The following is a 25,883-nucleotide window of genomic DNA, read 5'->3' on the forward strand; positions in this document are numbered from 1 at the left end:
CATTTGCTTAATAAAAAATATTCTTAAATAGTATATAACAATATGCAGTCTTATGAAGACATTAAATGAATTTCCGTGTTTAACTCATTGTCACAAATCAACAGAATTGCAGTAATAAGCAAATAAGAAATTCATTCTATAAACGTGAGGAGGAGTAGATACTAATGACAACCAGTACCTTCTCTGAAAGGTACGACGATTTTTCTGATTAGCTACATTACACAACTGCATTCAATCATAACCATGTATTGCTTTTATTTTGATTATTATTTTTGATAATGTTTATCTACAAAACCCATACAAAACCTAATAATATGCGATTTTTCGCCCGATGAAATTCCAGCATAGAAATTTGTGTCGTTAAGATTGACTTGGAGCGGAATTAACACTGTTAAAAAGAGTTGAAAACACTTTAAGTAGGTTGTAGGTACTTTTTGCTAATATAGAGGGTGTTCCAAAAAGATAGTGCCAGACTTGAGGAGATGAGAAAGGGCATTGGGTGAATAATTTTTGCATGGAAATCCCTAGTCAAAAATGAAGCATTTTGGCTCCAAATTTATTTTTATTCAAAAGACTTCGATATTCAACTTAAGTTAATGCAACAAAAATAAACAAAATAAACACTTTTTTGTCTCCTGATACAAATTTATCAGTTGCGTTCTTAAACTCAATGTTGTTAAAAATTGATTTTAATCATAATCGCAGCAACATTTGTTTTTTTGGCGACTTTTTGCGTTTGAACTGTGAAAATGGTCCAATTTACGCTTGAAGAAAATACAGAGATGTATCTGATTTATGGCGAAGCAACATGCAACGCTAGAAAACCTAAGCGTTTTCTGAATTATCGATTACGAAAAATAGGTAGTTTTAAATCAGAAAAAAGAACGGACATCCACGGACTGCACGAAAGTGGCCTTTGAGGAAAGGGTATTGCATCGAATCGATGAACAACCTACCACCAATACGCGTGCAATAGCGCATCAAATGAATGCCGCCCACCAAACAGTGTGGAGGGCACTTTACGATTTACGAGCAGCTCTTGCACCATTAACTCCTTCAAAAAATACAAGCACTAGATCCACAATATTACCAACCACGGGTACATTTTTGCCAATGGTTTTTGTAACGTATCGCAAACCAACCGGATTTTGATTCGAAAATTCTATTCACCGATGAGGCTTGTGCTTCACTGAGGATGGGTACTTCAATAGTCGAAACAGCCACATATGGGACGATCACAACCTTTACGTCGCATGAATCGGATCTCATCAAAACTAATTTGCCATTAACCTGTGGGCCGGTATTGTTGACGACTTTTTAATTGGACCGTTCGTGCTTCCACGTTGGCTAACTGGTAATATCTACCTAAATTTTTTGCAAGATGTACTTCCTGAACTATTGGACAGTACACATGTTCCTATGGATATACGAGATAAAATGTGGTTCCAACATAACGGTATACCTGCACATTTTGCCCGTACTGTGGAAAATCATTTAAACCAACATTTTTATGGTCAATGGATCAGAAGACACCTATCAGGTCACCGAAGTCCCGATTTAAGCCCGTTGTATTTTCTCCTCTAAGATTACCTCAAGTCGTTGGTGTATAAAACTCCTATAGCTTCCCAAAAGGCATAGAGTGATAGCAGCCTCTCTTTTCGTGCAGCAAGAGCCGCAAATCTTACAACGGGTTCAATGATTCAAAAAAAAAAAAAAAATATGTGACCAAGTTGGGACTCATCATTTTGAATCTTTATTTTATTTTTTTTTGCGTTATCTTTAATAAAAAAATGATTAAATATCGAAGTCCTTTGGTGTAAACGAACTAACATTACGTTTTTGAACAAAAATAATTCTGGAACTAAAACGGCTCATTTTTGACTAGGGGTTTCTATGCAAGAACTGTTCAGTGCATTATTCTCCATAACCTCCTTAAGTTTGGCACTACTTTTTTAGAATACTCTGTATGTTCAGGTCTTCTAATTTTTCTCTATTCTAAAATAAGAAAAGCCTCGTTTAGAGCTAAGATGAGAAGTACAAAATGGGTAATATTAAAGTTATCAAAACTCAATTCTATATCGTACATTCTTACTAGACTATATGGAATATCAACATAGCTAGGAGCATTAGTGACGCAAGAAGTTTTCAGTATACGTACAAGGTTCTATTCTTTCCATTACATAGTACTCACTAATAAGACTAGATATTAGTTGCTTGTTTATCTATTTTAAGAAAACGTTTTGCACGCATTGGAAGGAAATGTTTTCTATTTAATATAAATCTCGTTTTAATTAGCGATTTACACGTCAAATATGAGGAGACTTTGAAGAAGAGTAATTTATAATTTTGCACAAAATGTGTTTTTGTGAAATAGGATGGAATGTTTGGCCAAAATCAATCGGCTTCCTATGGAGGCGCTTGGTTTTTTAATAAATTCTTACGACTCTATTAGTTTAAAATCATGGCTGCCAATTATTACTTATAATTGCCATCTACCAAAGACACATAACGTCATAAATTACTTTGGCCACATACCAGACTCATCCTTAACAAAAACGATTTTCTCATCATCACTTAGTGTAAAAACGTATTAAAACTGAAAATAATTATTTTTGTACTTTATAAGCATCAATTAACTCTTTTGCATAACTTGAGATAAACCTTTTTACAATAATAATTACACTTGCAACAAAAATTCTCAAGTTAGTTTTTAACGAATTATTACAAACTATTTAATATCGATAGTCACAACATGCAGCAAAGTTTCTTGTGTCTTTTCTTAACTTCTACGGGGGGTGCTGATGAAACTGTGTGCAGGGTGTGTACAGTAAGTTCGATATCTTTGGTCTCCTCAGATTCTGAAACAAGCAATCATTCAAATTATCTTGGAAAAGATGTCTATTCAATACCTGTGAAGGCTTCCACTGGTTTATCAATGGTGTCATGATCGATCCACGTAAGCCCCATTTCGACTTTTTCCGCCAAATCTTGCCAGTGTTTTCTGTTTTCCGCCGTCCCTTGATATAGAGCCTTCATCCATGGAAAAGTTTCAGACAACACTTTATACAGGGGCAGGCAGATGACGTCAATAAACCCTACTTGCATTTGGGGTAACTCGTCTTTCCTTTCTCTATCCATCATTGCCTAAAAGTTTGGGTGTTGACATATTTTTGCAACTAAATGACCTCTTACGATTGGCTGCTCTTTTAGTTGCATCTTCTCCAAGTCACCCTGGTCAAAAAACTCATCTGCCACCAATTTTGCTATTCTATGCTGCACTTCCCATGGTTTTGCTATTGCGCTTACATCACAAGCAGTCATCATCATACCAGATAACACTAAGTTAAAAGAGTTGTTATCTGGAATTTCAAGGATGCAGCACTTTGGTACTTACGATCCTTTTTATCGTCACTCTGCCAGTCGAATTCCCCATTTTCGATAAGCTCTAGAAACTTGTTTCTCTTTTTGAAGTACATCGCCAAGTCAGTTGAGAGAATGGCAGTTTCTACGAGTTTCATTACTCTCCTGTAATCGTCAGGTGATAAGGCCTAGAAAGGGGAATTGAATAGAGAACTAGAAAAGTATTAGATTTTATATGGAAGCTCATACTAGGGTTTCACCGGGAATTGCAAGAACGTAGGTAAATGCTAGGAATAGTTATCAGGTATAAATCCTGGCTGTGTCATTGACAGCTATGCATGATACCTGTTTATATCCAAACGTCCTAAAATTAGAGATTCTTTTTATTCTACCGAGGAAGGTTGGTGTAAATGGAAAATCTAACCGTATACGTATGTATAGATGCAGTTGCCGTTAGACCCCCTTGCAACCGACATAACAGAAAGACTATAGGGTGTATGTATTCAATGCATAACATTCACCTTCAGTTTTGACCCTTAACATTTAGAGCAATAAACATTTTATTACAGCCATGAAATTCGGTTATAACGGAACTTTATGTTGCAAAACTTCTAACATTATAAACTTCCCTATAAGCTTAACAGATGAAATTTTATATGGGAACTGTAAAACTGTTATTATTCCAAAATGTAGATGCTGTTTCCTCTAAATGCATGCACCGAGTAATAATAGGTTTATTATTATGCTGAGTGGTAGGTGCAAGCGCAGGTATAGTAAAGCCCGTAGTCTGAATTTTTTTCAAAGTAGTTACTTACATTATTCTCATAAAATATGTGGGAAGATGTGATATTCATTTTATAGAAACATCCCGAGCTGTTTGTTCATGTAAAAAAAAATATGGCTTTCGACAAGGATCAGAATATTTCAAGCATTTTATTCTTTTTCCTTTAGCAAGTTTTCAATAGGATTTCGAGCATTTGATAGGAATTTAGTGTGGGTTTTAACGGAGTATTTTATGAATATTGAACCCTCTGAAAGCAGGATTTCAGTATAAATAAATAACCTTGTCATCGATTATTATTATTTTTAAAATTTTCTATCGCAACCCTTGAATAAACATATGACCCACCTACTTGAAAGATATTATTGCTGTCCGTATTGAGAATCATCACGCACTGATCAAAATGGTGATGTTCCATGGTGCTGGTAGAATACAAAATGGCCAGTGGAGATTCCGTTTTTGTTTGAAAAGCGTTATTGGTCCCCCTGTGATCCAAATCGTGGCAAAGGCAGGCAACCAGAAGTCCCAGCATTTCCAGGTCGTTCATAAATCTGGAAACCATAATCGGTCAGGCTAAGTGGAAGTAATTTAATGTGTTTTAGTTAAATGGTAGGTAAATGGAAATGAGGAAAACCAATTTTGGCGGTGTATATTGCTTCATCAATTCAGGTTGCTAATCTAACGTGGTTTTCATCCATTTGCTGGAGATATAGGACTCTTATCCGAAATCCGATTAAGGATTTAAACGTCGACATAAATTACGGGCTAAAGGAGGAATAATCGATACTGTCATGAAACTTGGAAGACGTTCAGAGTAATATTGTCAATTATTCTGACGGTACAGCTTTAATATTAGATGATACACGATACACGAATAGCTTAGAGCAATGTCCAACTTAAGTTGACCCTAAACGTTATCAGTGTTGAATAACAAATGAGACCAGCCGCTACTTGAATCAAATTTTCAGGACAAACCACAGAAAGTTAAATTGAATTTTTTCAATATGAATGTTTATTTCTCGTCAAAACTCACTTTTTTACACTTACAGCCCCCCTATAATTTGACATTTAATTTGAATTATGTATTACCACTTTTACCAATATCTTTGACGCTTAATAATACTTATTTCAAAAGCTAAATAGATTTTCTAATCGGGAGTGCAGAGCAGTTGAAATTTGAAAGTTCTCGATAAATACACTTCATGAAGGATTTTTTAGAGTTTCAGATTGTATTTTATAGGTGCATAAAAGACTCTAAACGTAGAATAAAATTTAATTCTGCGTCACGTGCTTGATATTTCTTACGCGAAATTACTCTCTCAAGTCTGAAGGTGAAAATTGCTGCAAACGACCTTTAAATGTTTTGCTTCTTTCGTTCTTAATGTTCGATATTTCTAAAGTCTAATTAATAATAAACAAAAATATAGCAAATAGTCCTAAAACGTGATGCTCTTTTTATTAACACATTTAGAAAGTTTATCGGTGCTTTATAATTGATATGCCAAATTACGTTGTTACTCAATAAGCCTGAAGGTTTGTGCAGATCGGAATGGCTGCAGCGGGCCCTAAATTACGTTGTTTCTGTTCTCAACGCATTTGCCAAATTGAATTCTCCTCAAATTGAATTTCTCCACAAACTGCAGGTTATTTAAGGTTAGAATAGCTGCAAGCGACCATAAATCCGTGGAAGATAATCTCATTATCTTCCACAGAAAAATCACTCATACCCAACGACTTAAAGAATGACAGATGTCAAAATGCCCATTTGGACTCTTGCCAGATTTTTAAAAGCCTTACATGCAGCATTTCATTTGTAAGAAGATAAAAATCATTACAATGGTTATTCTTAAATAAATGAAAAAAATGCTTCTTCAGAACAAAATTAATTGCGTTTTCATTTATATGAACTGGCACAAACAGCGAAAGGCTAGAAGTCCCAATAAGAAAAGCCAACCAATAAGGATACCACTTTGAAAGAAAACTCCCTAATTAACTAATTAAAACGTACAAGTAGTAAAGATCCAGTTAAGATAGCTATTGGTTTAGCTGTTTTAGCTTGAATGGAAAGACGAGAGTTTAATAAATGTTAGCTTTTGCCGTTGAGCCGATGAGAAGGGGTTTTTAATGTGTGTGTGTAGCTAAGTTTGCTAGAGATATAAAACTCTTAACCGAAATCACTTTACTAAATAGGTCCGTTTAATGTGTGCGGGAGCACTCACGGTTCTAGCCATTAATTTTATGGATTTTATGGAAGTTACTATAGAACATTCATGTCGCGTTTCATGTCTAATTGCACTTCTTACCTCTCCATTTTCCCTGTTTTGAACATAGCAAACATGGTTTGGGTTACATTCAAGGCGTGCCTCCAGTTATGGTATTTCACTGGTCGGTAATTTTTCTTCACGCTTAGCACCCATCTGCACAGAACCTTTAAAAAAATCCCATATTATATTGTTGATAAAATATATCATTTTTCAACGATATCAAATTGGGACAATTTTCTCGTCTCGGCCATAGCAATTTATAAACTTCTTAAACTACTTACCTCGTAAGGGATATGAAATTGCTGGACCAAATTGCATTCGAGAAACATTCGGATGGTCGCCTTGCAGGTTTCGTCGTCGGACAAATCGAAATCGATAAATGTGAAGCTAAAAGTTACCAAATATTAAAGTTAGTTTATCTTAGCGGAAGTAAGTTTATAATGGGAGACCTTTTTCTTCTCAGTCATTTTGATGTTTCTGACAAATTTCTTTCTAACGCGAGGATAAAAGATTACATTCCATAAATTCATCTTAAACTTAGTTGCAGGCATAACGTTTAAGCATACACTTTTATTAAAACTGTGTTATGCTCAAGGAATAAAAGATCAAGTTTAATCACGTTCCCGTTTCCAAAAGTCATTGTCAAATTTATCGCCGTCCGCTTTCCGGTGCACATTTATCATAGTCACAAGGCGTTTGCCTACAGAGAATCAGATTAAAACTCATGGAAAAAATTAGTATGAATCTTTACATGCTCGCCTGTATAAATATCAGGGTCACGTTTTTCTAATGTGTTCTTGGCAAACGCAGCCAACCGATTTATCATCTTTATCAGTGTCCGTTTCGTTCACGGTGGCGTAAGGTATATTTATGTCACCGATATACTTCCAGCTAATTTATAGATCTAAAAGCATTTGGAGTCATATTTCACCGTCCTACATACACTTTTATTAAACCTCAAATGGTTATCATAACACAGGACTATATGACAGACCCGTCTTTTTAGCGAGGAATAGAGTTCCCTACCCAATTTTTCAGCTGAATGAACTTTTAATATGTGTCTAATAAATGTTTTCAAGATCTCCACGTTAATGATTCTTGAGATAGACACATTGAATGCATTTTTTAGACATTCTAAAGATTCACAGTTGTGGTTTTCCTTCACTTGACATTTTTTGTGGAAATTGTATAATTTGTCAGCTATTGGAAAAAAAATCACCCATTGAAAAATCATATCGTTGAAACTTCCTAAAGTATCGTAATTCGCATTAACCTGATCTGTAAAATGTATAAATTAACATTCCAGATATTATGTTGTTGAATCGGTTGAGCAAAACTTAGCATGTCCAGACTTTGATAATTACTATCAATATATCTCAGGATATTTGCGAATGTTTGACTAAGATCAATAAATGTATGTGTAACGTTTCAGATAATTAAAATGGTCACTCATGATTGACTTCTCATATCAAAATAAGTAATAACGATAGTATCACACATTTCAGAGAGTTATGCAGTTGTATTCTTAATATTTGATAAAGGACGGGAGTAACGATATTGCAGTTTTTCTACAGAACAAATACAAACTTTTAAATTTTAATTAAATTTTGTGATTTGGACATGAAATACAATTTTCATGAAAAGGTTCACGCATAAAACGTATTTTAAAATTAGGGGATATTTAATTACTCCTGACAGTTCAATCTCAGCGGGAGGTAAATTCTTTACCTCCCTCGGTATGTGAACTGGTATTTTTTTCTCGGGAGCGACGCAAAAATATCCCATTTTTTATTTAGAGAAAAGGAAAAAACAACATGTACTCACCTGTATAAATTAAAAAATTCAGCTGACGGAATCTCTTCACGGACCAGTTTCCTCGTGGCCTCGTTGCTAGCGGTGGCATGATATGACAGACACTCCAAAGCGACTTTTTGCTTGGCCATCAACTTGCACGCATTCTCGTACATTTGGGTGTTATGTATGCCCAAACCACAGAAAATAGCAAAGGCTTCGAATAGAGAAACATCACTGTCTGTAAAGGGTGCTCCGTTTTCTTTATTAATTAATTGTGCCACGCCTGAAAGAGAAAAAAGGCGGCTTGTCTTATTACGACCGTTCTTTGCTTTATCTTTAAGAGCTTTGACACACATAAAACAAAAGTAAGCTTAAGTGGCTTTGTCCGTTCCAATTAGTTTTTTGATGGGAAATCTGAGTTGATTTTAGAGTCGAGATGCGTGTTACCTATAAGAGTCCTTTGTCCATTCATGATTGGCATACACAATATTGTTTGTGCAGATTCAGCATCTCCTTCGCTATGTTTCTCGCACAACCACTCGCCTACGTCACCAATGTTTAGTATTTGACCAGATGATACTGCATAGCCGGCTATTTGAGCTAGAATTGAACCTGCCAAGTCGTATGAAGATGGTCTGAAAATAAATTGAAATATCCTACTCGATGCAAATACCATATTGAAAATCAAACGAAAGTTATGAAATTTTTGCTTGATATTGTACTATATTGTACTTAACCTAATCTAATATAAGCCTGCAACTTTTTAAAAAGTATCTGGATAACTAAGGCAACATATTTTTTTCTTTTTATACACTACTTTTTTTTATAACTCCCTACAAATCTATCTCAAATGTCTTTAACATTTATTGGGAAACGCAAAAATCAAATGTATTCAAATACTCTTTTTTATTATATCTGGTCGGTGCTCTCAAAAGCGTCCATCTCCATTACTTTTTGAATTATCGAATAAAACGACAAAACTGAAAATGGTTATGTGTAGGGTGGTGACATCAATCAGAAATAGCAATTAGACAGAGTATTAATACCTAAATTAATAGATATGTATGATAAAAGTACCTTGACACTAGAGTCTTAGCCCCGCCTTCTCTAAGCTCAAAAATGGTGGTAAAAGGGCTGGGCTTCTTTAAAAAATTGTCTATCATATCCTGTCCGGTTACCGAACCGCTTATCATCCTATTAAGGGGCATGGGACGTTGAATAGCTTTTCCAGGCCTTTCTATAATCTTCTGCAAATGGCTCTGAAATGAAACCACTAAGATAAAGGAAACTGTAGGTACGTGATACTCAACGCGTTTTTTTCCAATCTCCATCGTGACTTTAATGGAAAATAAATCCTCTGTGGTTTGAGCATTTTTTAAAACCAGGTTTTCAAATATCTTTAAGGATGTTTTAGCTCTGGAGATTTAAAATATATATTGAATGAGGGTTCCAATCATCAACTTATACTAAACTAACTTCCGTATATAGCCGAAGAATTGTGTGAGAAAACAACAAAAGGAAGAGAACGTTTTCATTTAAATGTCCTTTTTAGCATTTGAAAAGATATCCTAATAGGTTAATTTGCTTTGAAGAGGGAGATATTGCCTCCGTTCTCCTCAGCTCAGCTTCAATTAGATGGAGCAGGTGAGATCGCTTGCTATAACAGAATAAGCAGGTCTGTTTCCTTTTTAAATGAATCGATCAGGAAATCGAGCTGAAAAGTTGCTCAAATTAATTAGATTAATTTTCACCTTTATGAGATGTGTTAGTTAAGATGCGAAAGGATATAAAGAACATAGAAAGCCATAAGGTAAAAATAGAAAAGTTTTATTATTTAGCAATAATAGTAATAGTAAACGAGGGGAAACCGTGCAATAGCGTCTTTAGAAGAATTTTTTTCAGTCCACATGAACCTCCTCTTTCTCCGCAAAATGGTCTGTCCTCTTTGTAAAGAAAAGTATCCTATCCAATCCCACGCAAGATCTGTTGAAGCGTAATTGGGAAAGCAGCTTGGCTAACTCATATTTCCATTCATTTCCATTGATGCCCCTGTGACCCGAGACTCAACCTGCTGGGCGACTCTCTGTATCTGCCAATTCTTAAATAGCGATAAATAATATTTGAAACTCGTCCAACACACCAAACTAATCCTAAGAAGTTTCGCGATAACTCTTCATTAATTATTTGGCAGTAAGTAAATTGGCTCAATGATGCTTGAGCAGCTCAGTCGTATCAAGGTGCCATTTTCATCGTTTTCGAGGTTCTCGTACTTTGTTCCTGATGCAATTTTAATTTTAAATCAACCCTATGATTCCTTTAATTTTAAACCAACCCTGCATTGTTTGAGTTTTCCACAAGTTTTACTTCAAAATTACAAAAATTCAACTTTTCAGCTTAATGGTGCCGAGTGATCTACCTACATGCACACTCAGTTCATTTTAATACTGTCGCGAAAAATGAAAGTTTTCGAAGTTAACTTTCGGCAACATGTCTTTGGATTTCGACTTGTTTTTCAAGTTGTTCCTTCAATTTTCTTGTAACCAAAATACCAGTTGATTTTTAAAACGATTATAAACCTTAGAAGAAAAATTGGAAAAGTCCTTGGCATAAGAATCTTTTAATGACTATTATATCATAGAATTAGTTGATGCAAATTCAAGCTTTATCTCAATATCACATTCACTTAATAGAAACGTTGACAAAACTATAACGAAGAAATTAATTTTTTCAATTTCAATCTCAGTCAAAGGGTGAGTATGATAAATTGATTTGAACCGAAGCATTTGCTTTTTACTGTTCAATATGTTTAGGGTTATATTGTGTTCATTTCATGTATAAATTAGTCATTAGTTAGGATTTGTAAACCTCAATAGCAAAAAATAGGCTTCAGCTTTTGAACTTCATTGGGTACATGGAAAACCTTAACATTAGACTGGCGCTTTGCAAAAGCCCTAGCCAATGAAGTGCACCTTAATGACCGGGGTGTTAATATTCCTAGGACACTTTCGTTATAAAGGGCTTTTTACGCGTTTTTAAATTGCTCTATAAACTCACATAATACTCTACAGCATGAATTTTCTGGCAAATAAGTGCCTATTTACATTACAATAGAACCAAAATAGGAACTATAACATTCGTAGGTGTCAGAGTCAGGAAATTATGAATTTAATGTAAGCTCTTAACTAAGCGTGAAATGCAAGTTTAAATCCCGCTTTAAAAGGAATAAATTAAAAGGGATTTAAGGATATACTTACTGCTTCACAACAATCAAGGTCCAAAAGGTAAACCGCACATCTTTCGCATTTCAGTAAATCCTGGGCCTGCCTCATTATTTTCGTGACCAGACATTCCAGATTATTCTGTTCCTCGAATATACTGCGTGCCAGATTGAGCAAAATCTGGAAAGAGATCGAGGAAAGTCAGTCATGGTGAGATTAAATGAGGGAAGGAATTAAAATAATGTGATTAAAATAATATGATTTTATTTTAATTGCAAACGACGCTTTGCTTTATTAAATGGAAGAACATTTCGGCGACTCAATTTTATATTTAAATAAGATGACATGGTTGGAATTACGTTTTAAACTGATTAAGTTAGGTATTAGAACAACATATTATTCGTATGTCCACAAATTCTTGCTACAGCCACTCTGTGCCACAAAGGGAAATGAAAGGGTACGAAATCGCCCATATAAAAGCCTTAGGTAGCTTATTAAGGTTCCAGTCACATAAGTAACCGATTTATAAAATTAATGTCTTGTTTGTTCTCCGAAAGTCTCCAACTAATTCCGCACTTTTTGATTTCCATCGGCAACCGAATTCCTGAGAGAGTCGAACTGGTGAAACTTTAAGATTTAGGTTTATTCGGCTTCCTATTCAGTTAGTAGGTACTTTATTTTCGGGATTGCAAAACAGTTCTGATTCACTTCTGTACTTCCTGAAATTGCTCATATCCAAGGATTTGCGGGCAACTCGTTCAGACTTAATACTCGAGGGATGCATCATGGAGGAGCGATTTAATCTTTTGCAAAATGTAAGCAGTGAATTTTTTCCTCTCTAAGATTTTAGCCCAAAATGGAAATAAATAACTACTTTGCGCGAAGTACGGAGTTTCTTGCCTGACATGAAAAAAATTTCTGCGGAATCGAAAAATATAACTGAAGATTTAATGCATAAGAACCTTACAAATTCTAGGGTCGATATTTGGTACATATTTATAATTACAATCTTTCATAATTCGCCATAAATAAATATATATAAATAATAATCTAGTGGGGAATAATCGGGTGAACGTGCTGGCCAATATATGTGAAAATCACAAAGTCTGATTTCAAATATGACATCGCCGTATTGTAGAAGTGGAAAAGTTGCAATAATGAAGTGTTAAGTATTTTGAATTATTTAGTTAAATAAGCTGAGAGAAAGTAAACATTTTCCAAAATTTCAGTTTTTTGTCAATATCTAACCGACTTTATATCTCTTATAGTTGCCGAGGACTGAACTCCAGAAACAGATACCCTATATGTACAATGTAAATTGATGATTTGCTAACTCTCTTCATTTCAGAAATACATCTAGCGCTAATTTCTTGATCCTCCAATAGTCGAACAAAGACTCCGCAGTGAGATCACCCAGTTTTTGAATGAAATAAAGCAATATCACCTATTTTGTCAACTCTATTTCTGGGATAAAATTCCAGATACGTTTCAGTAGCATGACGATTTCTAAAACTTATTTGCGCATAAACACAAATTATATTTCTCGTCTCATTATTAGTGAATTGATTGTGTCGAGGCATTCGTGGCAGTATAATACAATTTACTTATCACACTAATGAAACAAACTGTTCGTTAGTATAGTCATGACTAATTATTGGTATTGCAAACGTTAGTAAAAATTTCTGAAATATCGCCCGTATCACATTTTATGGGTTTCATAACATATATAGTATTCGTAAATCTTTAACAGTGCGCCGAAAAACTTCTAGAAAATATCTCATAAATGGTTAGAAATGCGAGTTTTTTTTACATAAAACCTTTTAGATGTGCAAGAGTTCAGAATATCAAAATTCATAAAAATATTCCATTTATAGTGTTAAAAAAATACTTTGCCACCCTGTAGAATGAAAACAAGCAACTTTTCTGTAAGGCACGTTTAACTGAATCGATCAATTTTTTGCCAGTTTTTCTAAAACACTTTATATATTGATCTAGATTTTTTATAAATCGTAAAACTCCAATTTTGTATTAATTGGGATGCCTCCACGCAAAACTTTAACAAGTAAGTGTCAAAGTCAGTTAAGTAAATACTTGCCCACTTTGCCATTACAGAAAAAAAATTATTCCTGAAATGGAAGTTTAAAATATTTATGCTAATAGTGGAATCTTGTCCTTCAGCAGAAACTTACAAATTGAGGACTACTCTGCATAATAAATAAATACTTTTAATTTGTTCCATTAGCAATGCCAGTATTGATTATAGATGTTTCCATTTAAACGAGCATAGCAAAACGCTGTCTATATTCTACACAAAATCTTTTTCTCCAATATTCGATCCAGTGGCGCAATTCTAAGGGGATTAGCATTTAAGGAAATTGAGCTGGCATCTTTCCGTTTCTATTCTATGTAATTCAACTCTAAACTTTACCTCCTCGCGGAGCTAAAATATCCTGATACATATGGATAACTGTGAACAGAAAGCTTGTTTGAAGCGTCTAATTTTAATAAAATCCATTTGAAAGTTCCACACGTGCGTTTGCCACAAATTCCTGTGTTTCATAAACAATATAAAGCTGCAAAGTCACGGGGGTTTCAAACTTTTGTTTAGCAAGTAGGGGGAAAGCGATAGTTGACGTCGTTACCATTCTTGTGCACAATTTTGCTTAGGTAGATACTCAACTTGAAGCCAATAGCTTAAATTGTATTATTTATTTATTTATTTTTATTTATTTCCAGTATGTTTCTGAACTTGTACTGGTTCTCAGCGATGATATTATATTGATTTCCAATCTCTGTACATGTCTATAGTAATTTCATGTACGAATCAAAAAATGGTTTACGACTACAATGGTAACTGCTTCACAAATATCATGAAATGGTTGATTCCCAAAAATATAAATATATATATATAACATGAAATTTGACAATTCTCTCAAGGTACCCTCTCTTGCACTTCTCCAAGTCATATCTGTATCTCTGTTCACAAAATTTCTGTTCACTTATTATAAATGTCTATATCAATGGAAGTGAAAATTCAATGAAGAAGAATATGTTCGCAGACTACACATTCGCGAAATTTTATTCTGTTCTTGTTCAACAAAAATCTTTCAAACCCAGCTCTCTCCATGAAGGCACATTTCAGCATTGGCAATAGTGAGAATATTGAATACTTCATCCTTTATGCAATTCTATTGGCTTGTAACTGGAGCGAAAAGATTTTCACGTTCTTCCACCTTCAAAAGTAATTTTCAAGTATTTGCTAAATTATTGCTCAGTTCCTTCACACAAAGGTATAAACGAGGGACTCGACAGTGAGTTAGTATGATTGCTTTCGAGTAAAAGTAATAATAAACGTGTCGTGTGAATGCATAATACCTAATAAATACATCAATCAATTTAATCCGAAATTAAATACAAGATTTAAGCTCGGCACAGAATTTTTTAAATTCTGGTAACATATAATTCGAGCTCATTTATCACATTTAATAAACGGTCTGAAATAGGTGTAAGACCAATAATAAGTTCAGTCAATGCTAATGATAACTAAAGGGACAGAACATTTCAGAAAGCCCATTCTTCTAGAAAATGTGTAATCATAGGGGACCTTAGAGGTAATGGTATATACTTTAACGATAAAAACTTTTGGTTAAAGTCTCACATGCAACCAAAAATGCTTAAAAAAGTATATAGTATTTAAAAATGGTAAGTCAAGCATATGTTTAAGAAAAATTACACTTCTAAATGTTGTCACACACGTCACTGGCGACTACCAATATATTGATCTGACTCCTTGTAAAGAGAGAAAAAATAGTTAAAGAAAGGTTCTATACGGAAGGTATAGTAATTAATTTTATTGCATAATTAATAATTAGAAACCAATGCAAAGCTTCTCTCATAATTGGGCGTTGAAATCGCTTAATATGTGATCAACCATAAATATTTTTAAGCAACGTGTTATGTTTTGGGAATATTCCAATATTGACGCTCTATACGACGCTCCAGACACATTGATTCATCACATTCGAAGATTGAAATAGCGTTGGAAGAAGCTACATATCTACATGAATTCGATTGGATGTTCATTAAATTTTATGACGAAGACCTCTAGTTTTATTTGAATCTTTCATATAGGTAACCCACAGAATCGAGGATGGAGTGATATTGCAGAGATGTTACCACTACGCGGAAAATTATTCCGATTCGAAAACTCTGGAGAACTCTCGGCGATATAATAAGAAATAATCCTTCAGAATCATGAATAAAATTCATACCTGATTTCTTTTGTATTCCAACACCGACACCTCGAAGAGCTGAGCATTCTGGATTCCAATCCCGCAGAATGTTAGATACCTCTGGAACACTCCGACGTCATGATTCGTAAACTCTGGAGAATTATCCGTTTTGTTGATAATTTGTGCGACGCCAATAACATCTCCTTCATAGTTGCAAATGGGCATGCAGAGGATAATATTGGTCTTGTAGCCGGTCCGGAGGTCAACTTCGTTGTTAAACCGAGGATCCTGCAATAGAATGTTTTCAATTTAGATAATGGAATTGGAAGAAAGCAACAAACTACATTGTTACGAAAAATGTGATCCTTGACAGGCTGTCTGATAAAGCGTAATAACTCTAGCTACATATGTGCTATTGTGCCATTATGCCATTATATTAAATTATGAATGTGTCTCAGCAAATCCTTTGTTGACTTTAAGGCTGACAATCACATTTTCCGCATTAATTTAAATATTTATCCCATCAATAAAAAAGTAAACTCTCAATAATAGTAATAAGAGCCAATATGGGTAGAACTTTTATTAAGGATAAAAAATTAAGTAAAACCCGTATGTGAAAAGTAGACACATACTATACTACTAAGAGTATATTGATTGTATTGAAATCGATCTCGACTTAAAGTCTTCTAATTTACATTTCGTCCTTTGGACCAAACGATTTAGGCGTAAAGATCCAGGGATTTCCTGGTAAACAATAACTCTCTGGTCTCGCTGATGGCAATAAATCCTTTCGCCAGGAAAATCGATTGTGATTTAGCGTCCGTGCCTTGAATATTTATTGAACTCTTTCGTTACGAATTTAGCATGTCTTTTGTAGACAAAGAGAAATTACAGTCACACGCCATTAAGTCAATCCTAATATTTTTCCGATACAATTATTTCCTATATTGGAAATACGTTATTTTGGAAGGAAACATCCGTTCGAAATTAAATACTTCCGTGCCAAGCCATGAAAAGTTGCTCAGGATTTTTGATGATATATGGCCTGATATATCTGGAATGATATTTAGGTTTGCAACGCTAAATCACGTATTTATCTGCCAATTTTGTACCGCAATAACAGGTTTTCATGCGAAGTGGATAATCAATTTTCCGGAAAGACACAATTTCATTCGATAAAGGTACGTATGTAATATACTTACTCTGTAATTTAAATGAGAGAAACACTCTGTGCAATTTTTGAGATAAAGGGGCATTATACAGAATGATCGCGCTCATGTAAGTTTGTAATTGCACAGGTTGATTTAATTAAGCGATATTTTTCTATCCGCTCTTATTAGAAAATTCGTAAAAAATGAAGAAATATTTTAGAATCTACAATGTTTCGTTTATTTGCTTTGTTGTCTGTAATTTCTTGTTTAATTGTTGCATTATGCTCGCACCGTCTTTAAATTCCAAACACATTTCACGTTACATGACCAAATAAGAATTTCAATTTTGAAAAATAAATAAGGATAAATCTATGTAACTTCTAGTCTTTAATCTACTTCTCAGAAAGCATATTAAAAATGTAAATTTAATCGTCTGATTTTTCTGATTTTCTTAGTAATGAAATATTTTTATTGAAATTGGCTGTTCTTAAATACCAACGTAACTTTTCCCCTCCCCAACATTGAAATAATGTAATTTATATTTTCTCTGCCATGGAGAAATAGTATACCTAACGCATCCGATGATTAAAACTTTAATAAACAAAAACCTCATTTCACCACCTTGATTGCATCTTAATCAGATTTTATCGAAACATAAAGAAGTGAGCAAATTTGGGTTTTAAAAGTTGTGCCCAATTTATTGCATTTTGAATGAAATCAAAGCATTTTCAATTTATTCATTTCAATGGAAATGAAATTTTTCACTTCATTTGGATCGTCATACTGTGATAGACTGAATATTTGCGGACATTTTATCAATTTACTATCAAATTCTTTGGATTTTTGTACCCTAAAATCATTGCAGTAATTGAACATGTGAATGACAGGCGGTGCAGTTATCTACGCTTGTCTTAAATTCGACAATTTTACGAGATACCTAAGTTATTATTGAAGGTAAAGCGCACCTTATGATGCAGAAAAACCAACTAGGCCAGTGGATGCTGCGACCAAAACTCTGTTAGAATCAATTAGGCTAAATAATCTTCTTTTTGTTACTTTGAGGCAAACACTTCTAGAAACAACTTTGATGTTCATAAGCTTCAGCATCACTGCCGTTATTACCTTAATAATCTCAAATTTGCCATATTAAATTCGTTCTTTAAAAATCTCCTTCTAATCTCTTAATAGAAATATATTCAGAAAATACTCAGAAAAAGTCTTTTGCAAAAATTTGCTCGGAGAAGAGACTAGAGGACTATGATCAATGGTATGATAAAATAAATTATTTCTCTTGATAGAAAATAAACTAGATTTCCGGGGATAACGTTTATTGTGTAATAAAATGCCTCAAAATTTTATAATATGCCGGAGTATAGCCTCATCTTATATAGGTAGCTGAAAGTGAAAGCAGGAAATGAAATAATGAATTTATAAATTGCCTCACTTTCCAAGAAGCATGAAAGTTAATACCAGCTTCATGAAAGGAGGATAATTCATGGAATTTGCCTCATTTAACTTCCAAATTTTTCCTAAACGCGCTGCTCTTATATTTGTAAAAAGAAAACAAAATTGAGCGGCTATTTCTGCTGCACTAATGTAAATAGTTAATATATTTTACGAGTATATCCACGATTTCTAATTGGAGCTCCAGGGGGAAAATTGAGGCTGTTTGTTAACTTCAGGCAGCGTCGGACCCTGTTTTTCTTTGAGTAAATTTTACAAAATTAGCTTCTATGATAAATAAATCATGAGTTGAAATTAGGGCAACCTACGGACTCTGTTGATTTAAAAATTCACTACTCGCACTGAAACCAAGTGAAAATTCAGTTATACAAAAAAAAACCCTTTCATCACTTAATCTGCTCCATATTTTATGATTATAAAACGCTCCCTGAAATTGATGAAATATTGATTTGAGAAAATAATCTCAAGGTGCACAGGCAATCTTCTTGAGTAAAAAATTACGAAAGTCCTGGTCGATTTCATGGTTAACATAATAACCTAGATTATTTTTAGAAAACTGCAACCTTAAGGTAAACAAACAGTATTCCTCGTTGCAAAACTAGGGTTTAACTAGGCAAACGCTCGCTTGGAAATTTATTTCCTTCCATAAAATGCCTATTAGTCCTCACGTTGTTTCAGCACAAAATTTCCTACAGAATATCAGTAGGTTCGAAATCTGGATAGATGCGAAAACAAATCAATCCAAGAATGAGACCTCCAAAATAGATATCCTAAATCAACACACTAAAGAAAATACCTTGGTCAACTTTACGACCTTTCTGACTAAAAAGAATAAAATTGAAATATTTTTTTGGGAAAGTAAAGATGATGAAAGTTTTATGTAGCCGATATAAGATTTTAAGGTCGGCTTTTATAGAAATATAAAAAAGGTCGGTAAATGGGGAATCTGTCTCATCGAGACAGGCTGGGTTTCCTTTCGTAGACCAGCTCTATAAATAGCTTTTCATTACTGAATTTTCAATAGAGTCAATGAGGCTCGATGGAGAGGATATGAGAGTAATATCAAAATTAGATCGAAACTTATTTAAGAAAACAGATTTTGTTAAAAAACATTAGTGGATCTTAAAATTTATCAATGAAACATCCCAATATCGTTCTCGAACCTAGAATGATGCTTTATAGAATATGCAGGGACTTATCGAACGGTCAGAAAGCTCAAATAATTAAAAATAATTCAATTAAGACTATCAAATTACTCGAGATTTTAAGGTCAACTAATGAAACCATCAGTTTTTGCTCTGAAGATTCTGCAAACTCTGCAAAACCTGTCAAGATTTAAGTCAGAGATAAACTCATCACCTTGTCATACACGGTACGGCAAGAAAAATTAAATAAACAACAAATTTAGTAAAAAGTTAATTACAATTAGAAGCATCCTGTTTTAATACCCTTAAAGCTTGATTAAAAATTATATTACAGCCATGTTTATTAAAGATTATAATGATACCTATGAATTCATTATAACGCTTTTGACAGCCGGTATAGTTACTCATAATAACAAATTTTTATTTGTTTACACCATAAAAACTTTCATGGGCCGACGTAAACATATTCAAGTTTAAATTTTGATTTTTTTAGAAGAACCTTATAGTAACAATTCGATAATCAAATTCTAGCCTGAAGGCTACATAATCAGCAACGTCGATCTCTTTGTATATTAAAGACTTCTCACTCACATTTCAAAACACCTATTTTGTCTTAGGGACGTCTATTTAAATTCCCCTCTGTTTACTGTTGACACACATCGAATGGACACAGTAAACGATGGTCCCATTGGGGTTTTCTTAGGACCCCTTTTCGCTTATTTTCCAATAGCAGAGTTAAAAGCGATATAGGCGAACTGGCTTTTGTGATCAGCCTGAATGAAAAGGTTTTTCGGAACTCTCTCTTGTAACAAGTCTAAATGTATTGAATTCCGTATTGAACTATTATTATACATAAGAATGTGAGAAAGTTTAAAATATACTAGAAAATCAGTCTCAGTGATTATCGAAGATGTGAAATTTTGATTCCGCAGATTAAATCAGCAAGTGACTTTTGTTCCGGAAAAGATTTAAAACAACTAAAAAGGAAGTTTAGATCAACATGGCTTAATTCCTCGGCAAACCGTAATTTCTCGCCGTTCCATGAACTTTACGCCATAGAAGAGAGTGAAAAATTTTCCATGAGAAAATGCCAAATATCGATTCCCGATCAAATGATGTTACTTTTTTTCAAAAAAATATAAATAGGAAGTTTATATCAAGAATACTCAATACTTCCGCAAACGTCTTAATCGTAACTTATTCTAATTTCATGAGTTTACCTCTGAAGGAAAATTTTTCTATCTTCTATTCCTATGTTATCCGGTTGGTAAAAAAAACATCATGTAGAGTGGCCCCCAGATCACAATATTTAATGCCTTTCGATTTTCTCTTGGTGGTGAGGGGGAGGGGAGGTATTTCGAATCGCTAGTACATGTTTCACAGTCTGAAGTATCTAAGAGAAGAGACTAAAGTAAGACGAAAAACTGATATTTTCTTCAGAAATTGATCAACATAACAAAAAAGTAACGTATTTTGTAAAAGAAAATGCCCTTGAAGCGTATTATCGTATGACCTATGGCACCATTTTAGACTCTTAAGTAGATTTTGTCTAGATTCATTTAGAAATTCTGCACCTTAAGTCGAATTTATGAATGAATGATTGTCACACAGGTGTGGGCACACCCGGTTTTGACATTCAATATATTAAATTTCTTATATACCGTTACTCTAAATTATGAAAACTATATGTGAACGTACGTAATTATTATTCTAATCCTCGATTTAATTATTTCCAACATTTTGAGCAAAATTCCTCTCTGCGAGCCCCATCTCTGAATATTATTAATCGCATTTTCCGCAGCTAAGCTACAACCTTTGTCCATATTTACGAACCAATTTACGATGCATGACATTATTCACGTAGGAGGGTAAAAGCTGAGAATAAGGGTAAAATCGAATTTGAGCTTAAAGCTTAATAAAGTTTTCTTCGCTCCGACACTATAATTAATTTAAGTTTGAAATTTTTAACGTTTACGCAGAAGTTGGCCCAATGTGTATTTAGTAGTAAAATTGCGAAATGAAAATTTGGTTGCCACTTTTGTGAAAAATAACTCTTCTATTCAACCATAATGAATCCCATATAAAACGTTGAAACCTGCTTACCTTGTACGCATCTTTAATGTTGATCATAATCTTATTTTTGGCCACGGTGCCAGCAATTCCGACCCCGAAGGGAATTTTGATTTCTTCAGATCTGGCCAGTTTGACTGCGTCCTCGAAGGTGGTATCATGTCGAACATCAAAGAACTTGGACACCAAATATCGGTTTTCTTGAGGACCTTTAGCCAAAAATAACGAACCCCGATCAGCATTGGTCAGTAATGAGACATTTTTCAAGATCTTGTGACAAAGCACGTCAATGTTCAATTCGTTAGCTATATCACGGATGAGTTCCATAAATAAATCGGACTCGTCCATGGACTCGAAGTCGCGGTTTGGACGGACATTTTGAAGATTGATATTCTGTGATGAACTAGATGGATGCCATATCTGTAGTTGAGTGCTTGAGGAGTTGGAGTTGCACTGAGCCTTCGTGGGGCTTGTTGATGTGGTGACTGCTTGGAGAGCTTTTCGTCGCAACTCGGATGATGCGTGTTCTCGGAGCCATCGTTCGAGTATGTCTGGATTTGATTCCAGCCACGTCCTAAAATAAAAGCTTCTGTTAACCTTGATTGCTATTTTTCGATATTGTTCGATTGGTACCGACCCATCGTCGAATTAAAATATTGATTAAATATTGACACAATCAATCAAAAACGTTTCTTTTTGGACAGAAGTATAGGCTCCAATACCATAAAGCCATCGACAACCTCATAAAATTAACCGTCATTAATATAAATTTCTATATATAATTCCATATCACGTAGCATTTATAGCGGAAAAGCAATCTAGTAAATTTAATTTGCGCATAATTGTCCCCATCTATTTGTTTTTTATATGGTATAATGGCTGTATCGTTAAATTCAATCTTGAGTGTAAAATGATTCGCTTGGCTCATCATCCTTCTAATCCTGACAATAAAAAGATATTTATGATCTAGGCCAACAGTTGAATTCAGATTCATCAATTTGACAATAAATCGCACGATATATCAGTAAAGATGGTTAGACGGGCATTAGTTAATTTCAGATATATTTTATTTGATGATTGATAAAGCATCAAATCAATAATTTGGGTGAGCAGAAATCATACAAAATATTTGTCAATTTGATGTGATTTCAGGAAACAATGATGAAAGATGCAAGACTTCAATGATGCAAGGCAAAAACTAATAAAACGATGTGGTTGGGTAAAGCTGAAGAAAGAAGATGACGTAATGATGGCAGTGAAAGTTCTCACTAGAAGTAGGAAGATGATTAAGTTTAGATGCTTATACAGGGTGAGCGACTAAATGTACATCAGTGAATATTTCCCGTATTATTGATTCTACGAAAACAAATAAAAAATTGAAGAGCTAAGCGTTGGAGGATCAGTAAAAATGTCACCAACTTTATTTTAAATGTGACATCTAGTATGTTTTAATAAAATGCTAGAATCAGTTATCGGTGGTTTAAAAAATATAAAGACTCAATTGTTATCTTACCTATTTTTTTCTATATGCTCAATACATGCTAGTTACCGATAGTTCCCACATAAACATTTGCCGACTCTGCACATGAGTTGCAGAATTCATTATGCTGATTCTCCTATGCTTCATATTCACACACGTTTTACACACGTACCTATACGTAATTAAGATTAATTTCCTACAAAAAAAAAACAAAAAGGCTTTTAACATGACTGGGGCCGATTCTAACTGGCACTTTACCGCACAGGTCGCTTGAAAGCATAATTTATTTTATACACTATTGTTAAAAGTAAATGTTTAAATGGTCTATATAATAAGGTTTTAAGCTCTTCGTAATGTTAACAGTCCCTAGTTATGAAAACTACTTTAAGCCTAAACTATACGAATCGGATCGGTTTTAATGTAAAACCTCTAGCAATGATCTTAAGCATCGCTGCGAAAATTTCCCATTTGCTTTGAACATCAAAGTCGTTTTTTCTTGGTAACCGTATTGATCCACGTTGTGAAACCACATTTGACTCCCAACATCATTATTCCATTTCGCGAAAATATACATATTCACCCCTATGATGGAACCCTCATGTTATCTTAACGGTCACATCTCAAATACCTGTATTACATGGAATTCCTTGTAAGTTTACCTATGTATACCAGAATTGTTTGGGTAATATTTGTAGTCCAGCATAGGGATAATTGTGTTCAAAATTCGTACCAGTTTTGTTTCTATTTGGATCAAATACATGTTTTGGATGTGTTGGAAAATGGTTTCAAAATGAACGTGTAATGTGAACAGTTAATATAAAAATACGATATTTTTAAACCATTTCAAACCTTGATAGCGAGAAAAAGCTGAAATTCTAGCCACTACAACAGAGAGGAAATGACGATAGCAGTGTGATTATGGCCTTATACTGAAACTGATAGCAGTCCGTTTAGGAACTCGTAAACGTTCAGATTAGAAGAAAAAAGCGGAAATAAAACTGTGCCGAAGGAAGTAATATCCGACATCCGACCGTCTTAATTCCATTTACATTTTTTGAAATAATCTCATATTGTGCATTCCAATTCGAACAGTAGGGAAAGAAATGATTTATGGTTGAATAATATACCATTGGAAGGAGAAGATTTGCAGGAATTTTATCGACATCTAACAATGGTGTGTAGTTCCCAGATTCACGAGGAGTAACGAAATACTAAAAAAAAGGCTTTAGATGCTAATATTACATTTTGCATCTTCTTGTAAAAGCTATAATTACGAGGCCGACATTAGATTAAATAAGTTTAGAAGTTGGTGTCGAAGTGGAAAATATAGTGCCGGTATTTGAGATGAGCCCATGCTGGAATACAAATGCCGCATCTCAATTATTTTATAAGAAGTTTTAAGAAAGTTTCCTAACAAAATTACACTAAAAAAAACTACAAAGTTTCTAAGCGGTTGAAAGCGCCTGAAAATAAAATTCCCTGAAAGATTTGAATACAATATACACAACATATATAAAAATAAACGAATTGAAGTCTTTTAGGTATTTCACTATAATTATTGAAGCGACATATAATCAAAATCCAAGCAAAGGGCGCCTCACTACACAAAAATATGCCCGCCTACTTCTCTTTTAATAATTTCAAAATGACTTATGCTTGGAATCTTTAATAGTTTCCTAATTGTCACACACTCCAAAAGGTTCTTTAATGTCGAAATTAATGAGTTATTGAAAAAAAATTGTGAAGTAGAGAAGGAAGGACGGAACAAATAATTTTGCTCTTTCGGAAGCGGTTTAAAATAGACGAGGGCATTACATCTAACAAGTGTGTCCAGGATTCCACGAGAAATAAAAAATGCGTAAATATACAGGAGATATTAAAAACAAAAGTACTTTTTACCTCTTTTTTTCAAATAATCAACCCTGTATAATAGTCGATTCACTTATTGGATATATATCTTTGAAAGCAATACAACTTTCGCGGCACTTTGCTAATTCTTAAAGTTTCTCAGACATGAAACTGTTTCCAAACTAGTCAGCGACTGAGCAGGGACGCATATTTTTTATTTTCTATATTTAAACGACTTAAGCTCTAAGTAACTTTCCCATAATATTTAATTCAAACCCTTACCTTCGAACTAATTGAGAATAAATTTTGTACAAACACCATAAAACTTTGGAAGGAATTTACTTTATGGTACCATATATAGCAGTTTACACACTCCAGCTTAAGCTCCTAATAATCCTTATATCTACATATAAACAAGTAAACCACATAAATTGAAACTTTCCCATTAAATGACACTTGATAAGATTTTTTAGCGTAAATTCATATTTTTTGTTAAACATAAATTTGCTACCAAACAACAATTAAAAATTCGTGGGCATAAGGTACGGCAATTTAAATACACATAAATTATAAAAATATTAATATTTAACAATTAATTAACCAATTTCTACTATATCTAATCATAACTGATTAAATACAGCTAACGAAATTTCAGAATTTAAAAGAAAAATGAATAATAGCATATACTGACCCAACCGCGGCCAAATCCGGTTCGCAACCGTCGGTTTGGGGCGGCGGCACCATCCTGTGTTTGCATTATTTACCCTAAGAAGCGCCCGGGGCCCCAGAAGGCGCCCAAAAAAGCGCACTCGCGTTGACTCTGCAGTCGGCGCCCGTGCGCCCCCGAAGCTGCATTCTTACTGAAAACTGGCCCGAATTTCCCACAACGTGCTCCTGGCCTGTAATCGATTCGCAAGGTGCGAAATGATGCGCAGTGTGGGTGGCCGATGATAATCGATCATTTGGTGGAGGTCCTGGCATCTTTGAAGTACTCCTGAAAGGAGGACTTTCCATCTACATTTTGTCAAGGAAGACGTACATGTTTACGATGATTGAGGTCCAGCCTTAATCCTAAT

General features: G+C 34.2%; 1 protein-coding gene across 1 annotated transcript; it reads right to left on the reverse strand.

Moving 5' to 3' along the window:
• Positions 1-274: 274 nt before the first annotated feature.
• Positions 275-25,679, reverse strand: Pde6 (phosphodiesterase 6). Its single transcript, XM_066391633.1, has 14 exons — positions 25,499-25,679; positions 21,513-22,053; positions 15,689-15,937; positions 11,454-11,597; positions 9,277-9,458; positions 8,647-8,834; positions 8,230-8,482; positions 6,687-6,792; positions 6,445-6,569; positions 4,494-4,692; positions 3,395-3,548; positions 3,193-3,338; positions 2,910-3,144; positions 275-2,858 (listed from the first exon to the last, which is right to left on the reverse strand). Exons 1-14 carry the CDS (start codon positions 25,549-25,551, stop codon positions 2,746-2,748), a joined length of 2,688 nt encoding a protein of 895 aa, XP_066247730.1. The 5' UTR covers positions 25,552-25,679; the 3' UTR covers positions 275-2,745.
• Positions 25,680-25,883: the final 204 nt, after the last annotated feature.

Source organism: Euwallacea similis, chromosome 7 (assembly GCF_039881205.1).
Source record: "Euwallacea similis isolate ESF13 chromosome 7, ESF131.1, whole genome shotgun sequence".
In the NCBI taxonomy this organism is placed as follows: Eukaryota; Metazoa; Arthropoda; class Insecta; order Coleoptera; family Curculionidae; genus Euwallacea; species Euwallacea similis.

Coding starts and splice junctions, on each gene's coding strand:
- Pde6 (XM_066391633.1), bottom strand. CDS start 25,551: ATGGTGCCGCCGCCCCAAACCGACGGTTGCGAACCGGATTTGGCCGCG. Junction 8,835..9,276: donor GCTAAGACTCTAGTGTCAAG/GTACTTTTATCA, acceptor ATTTATTTTCAG/ACCATCTTCATACGACTTGG. Junction 3,339..3,394: donor GAGTGACGATAAAAAGGATC/GTAAGTACCAAA, acceptor CTTTTAACTTAG/TGTTATCTGGTATGATGATG.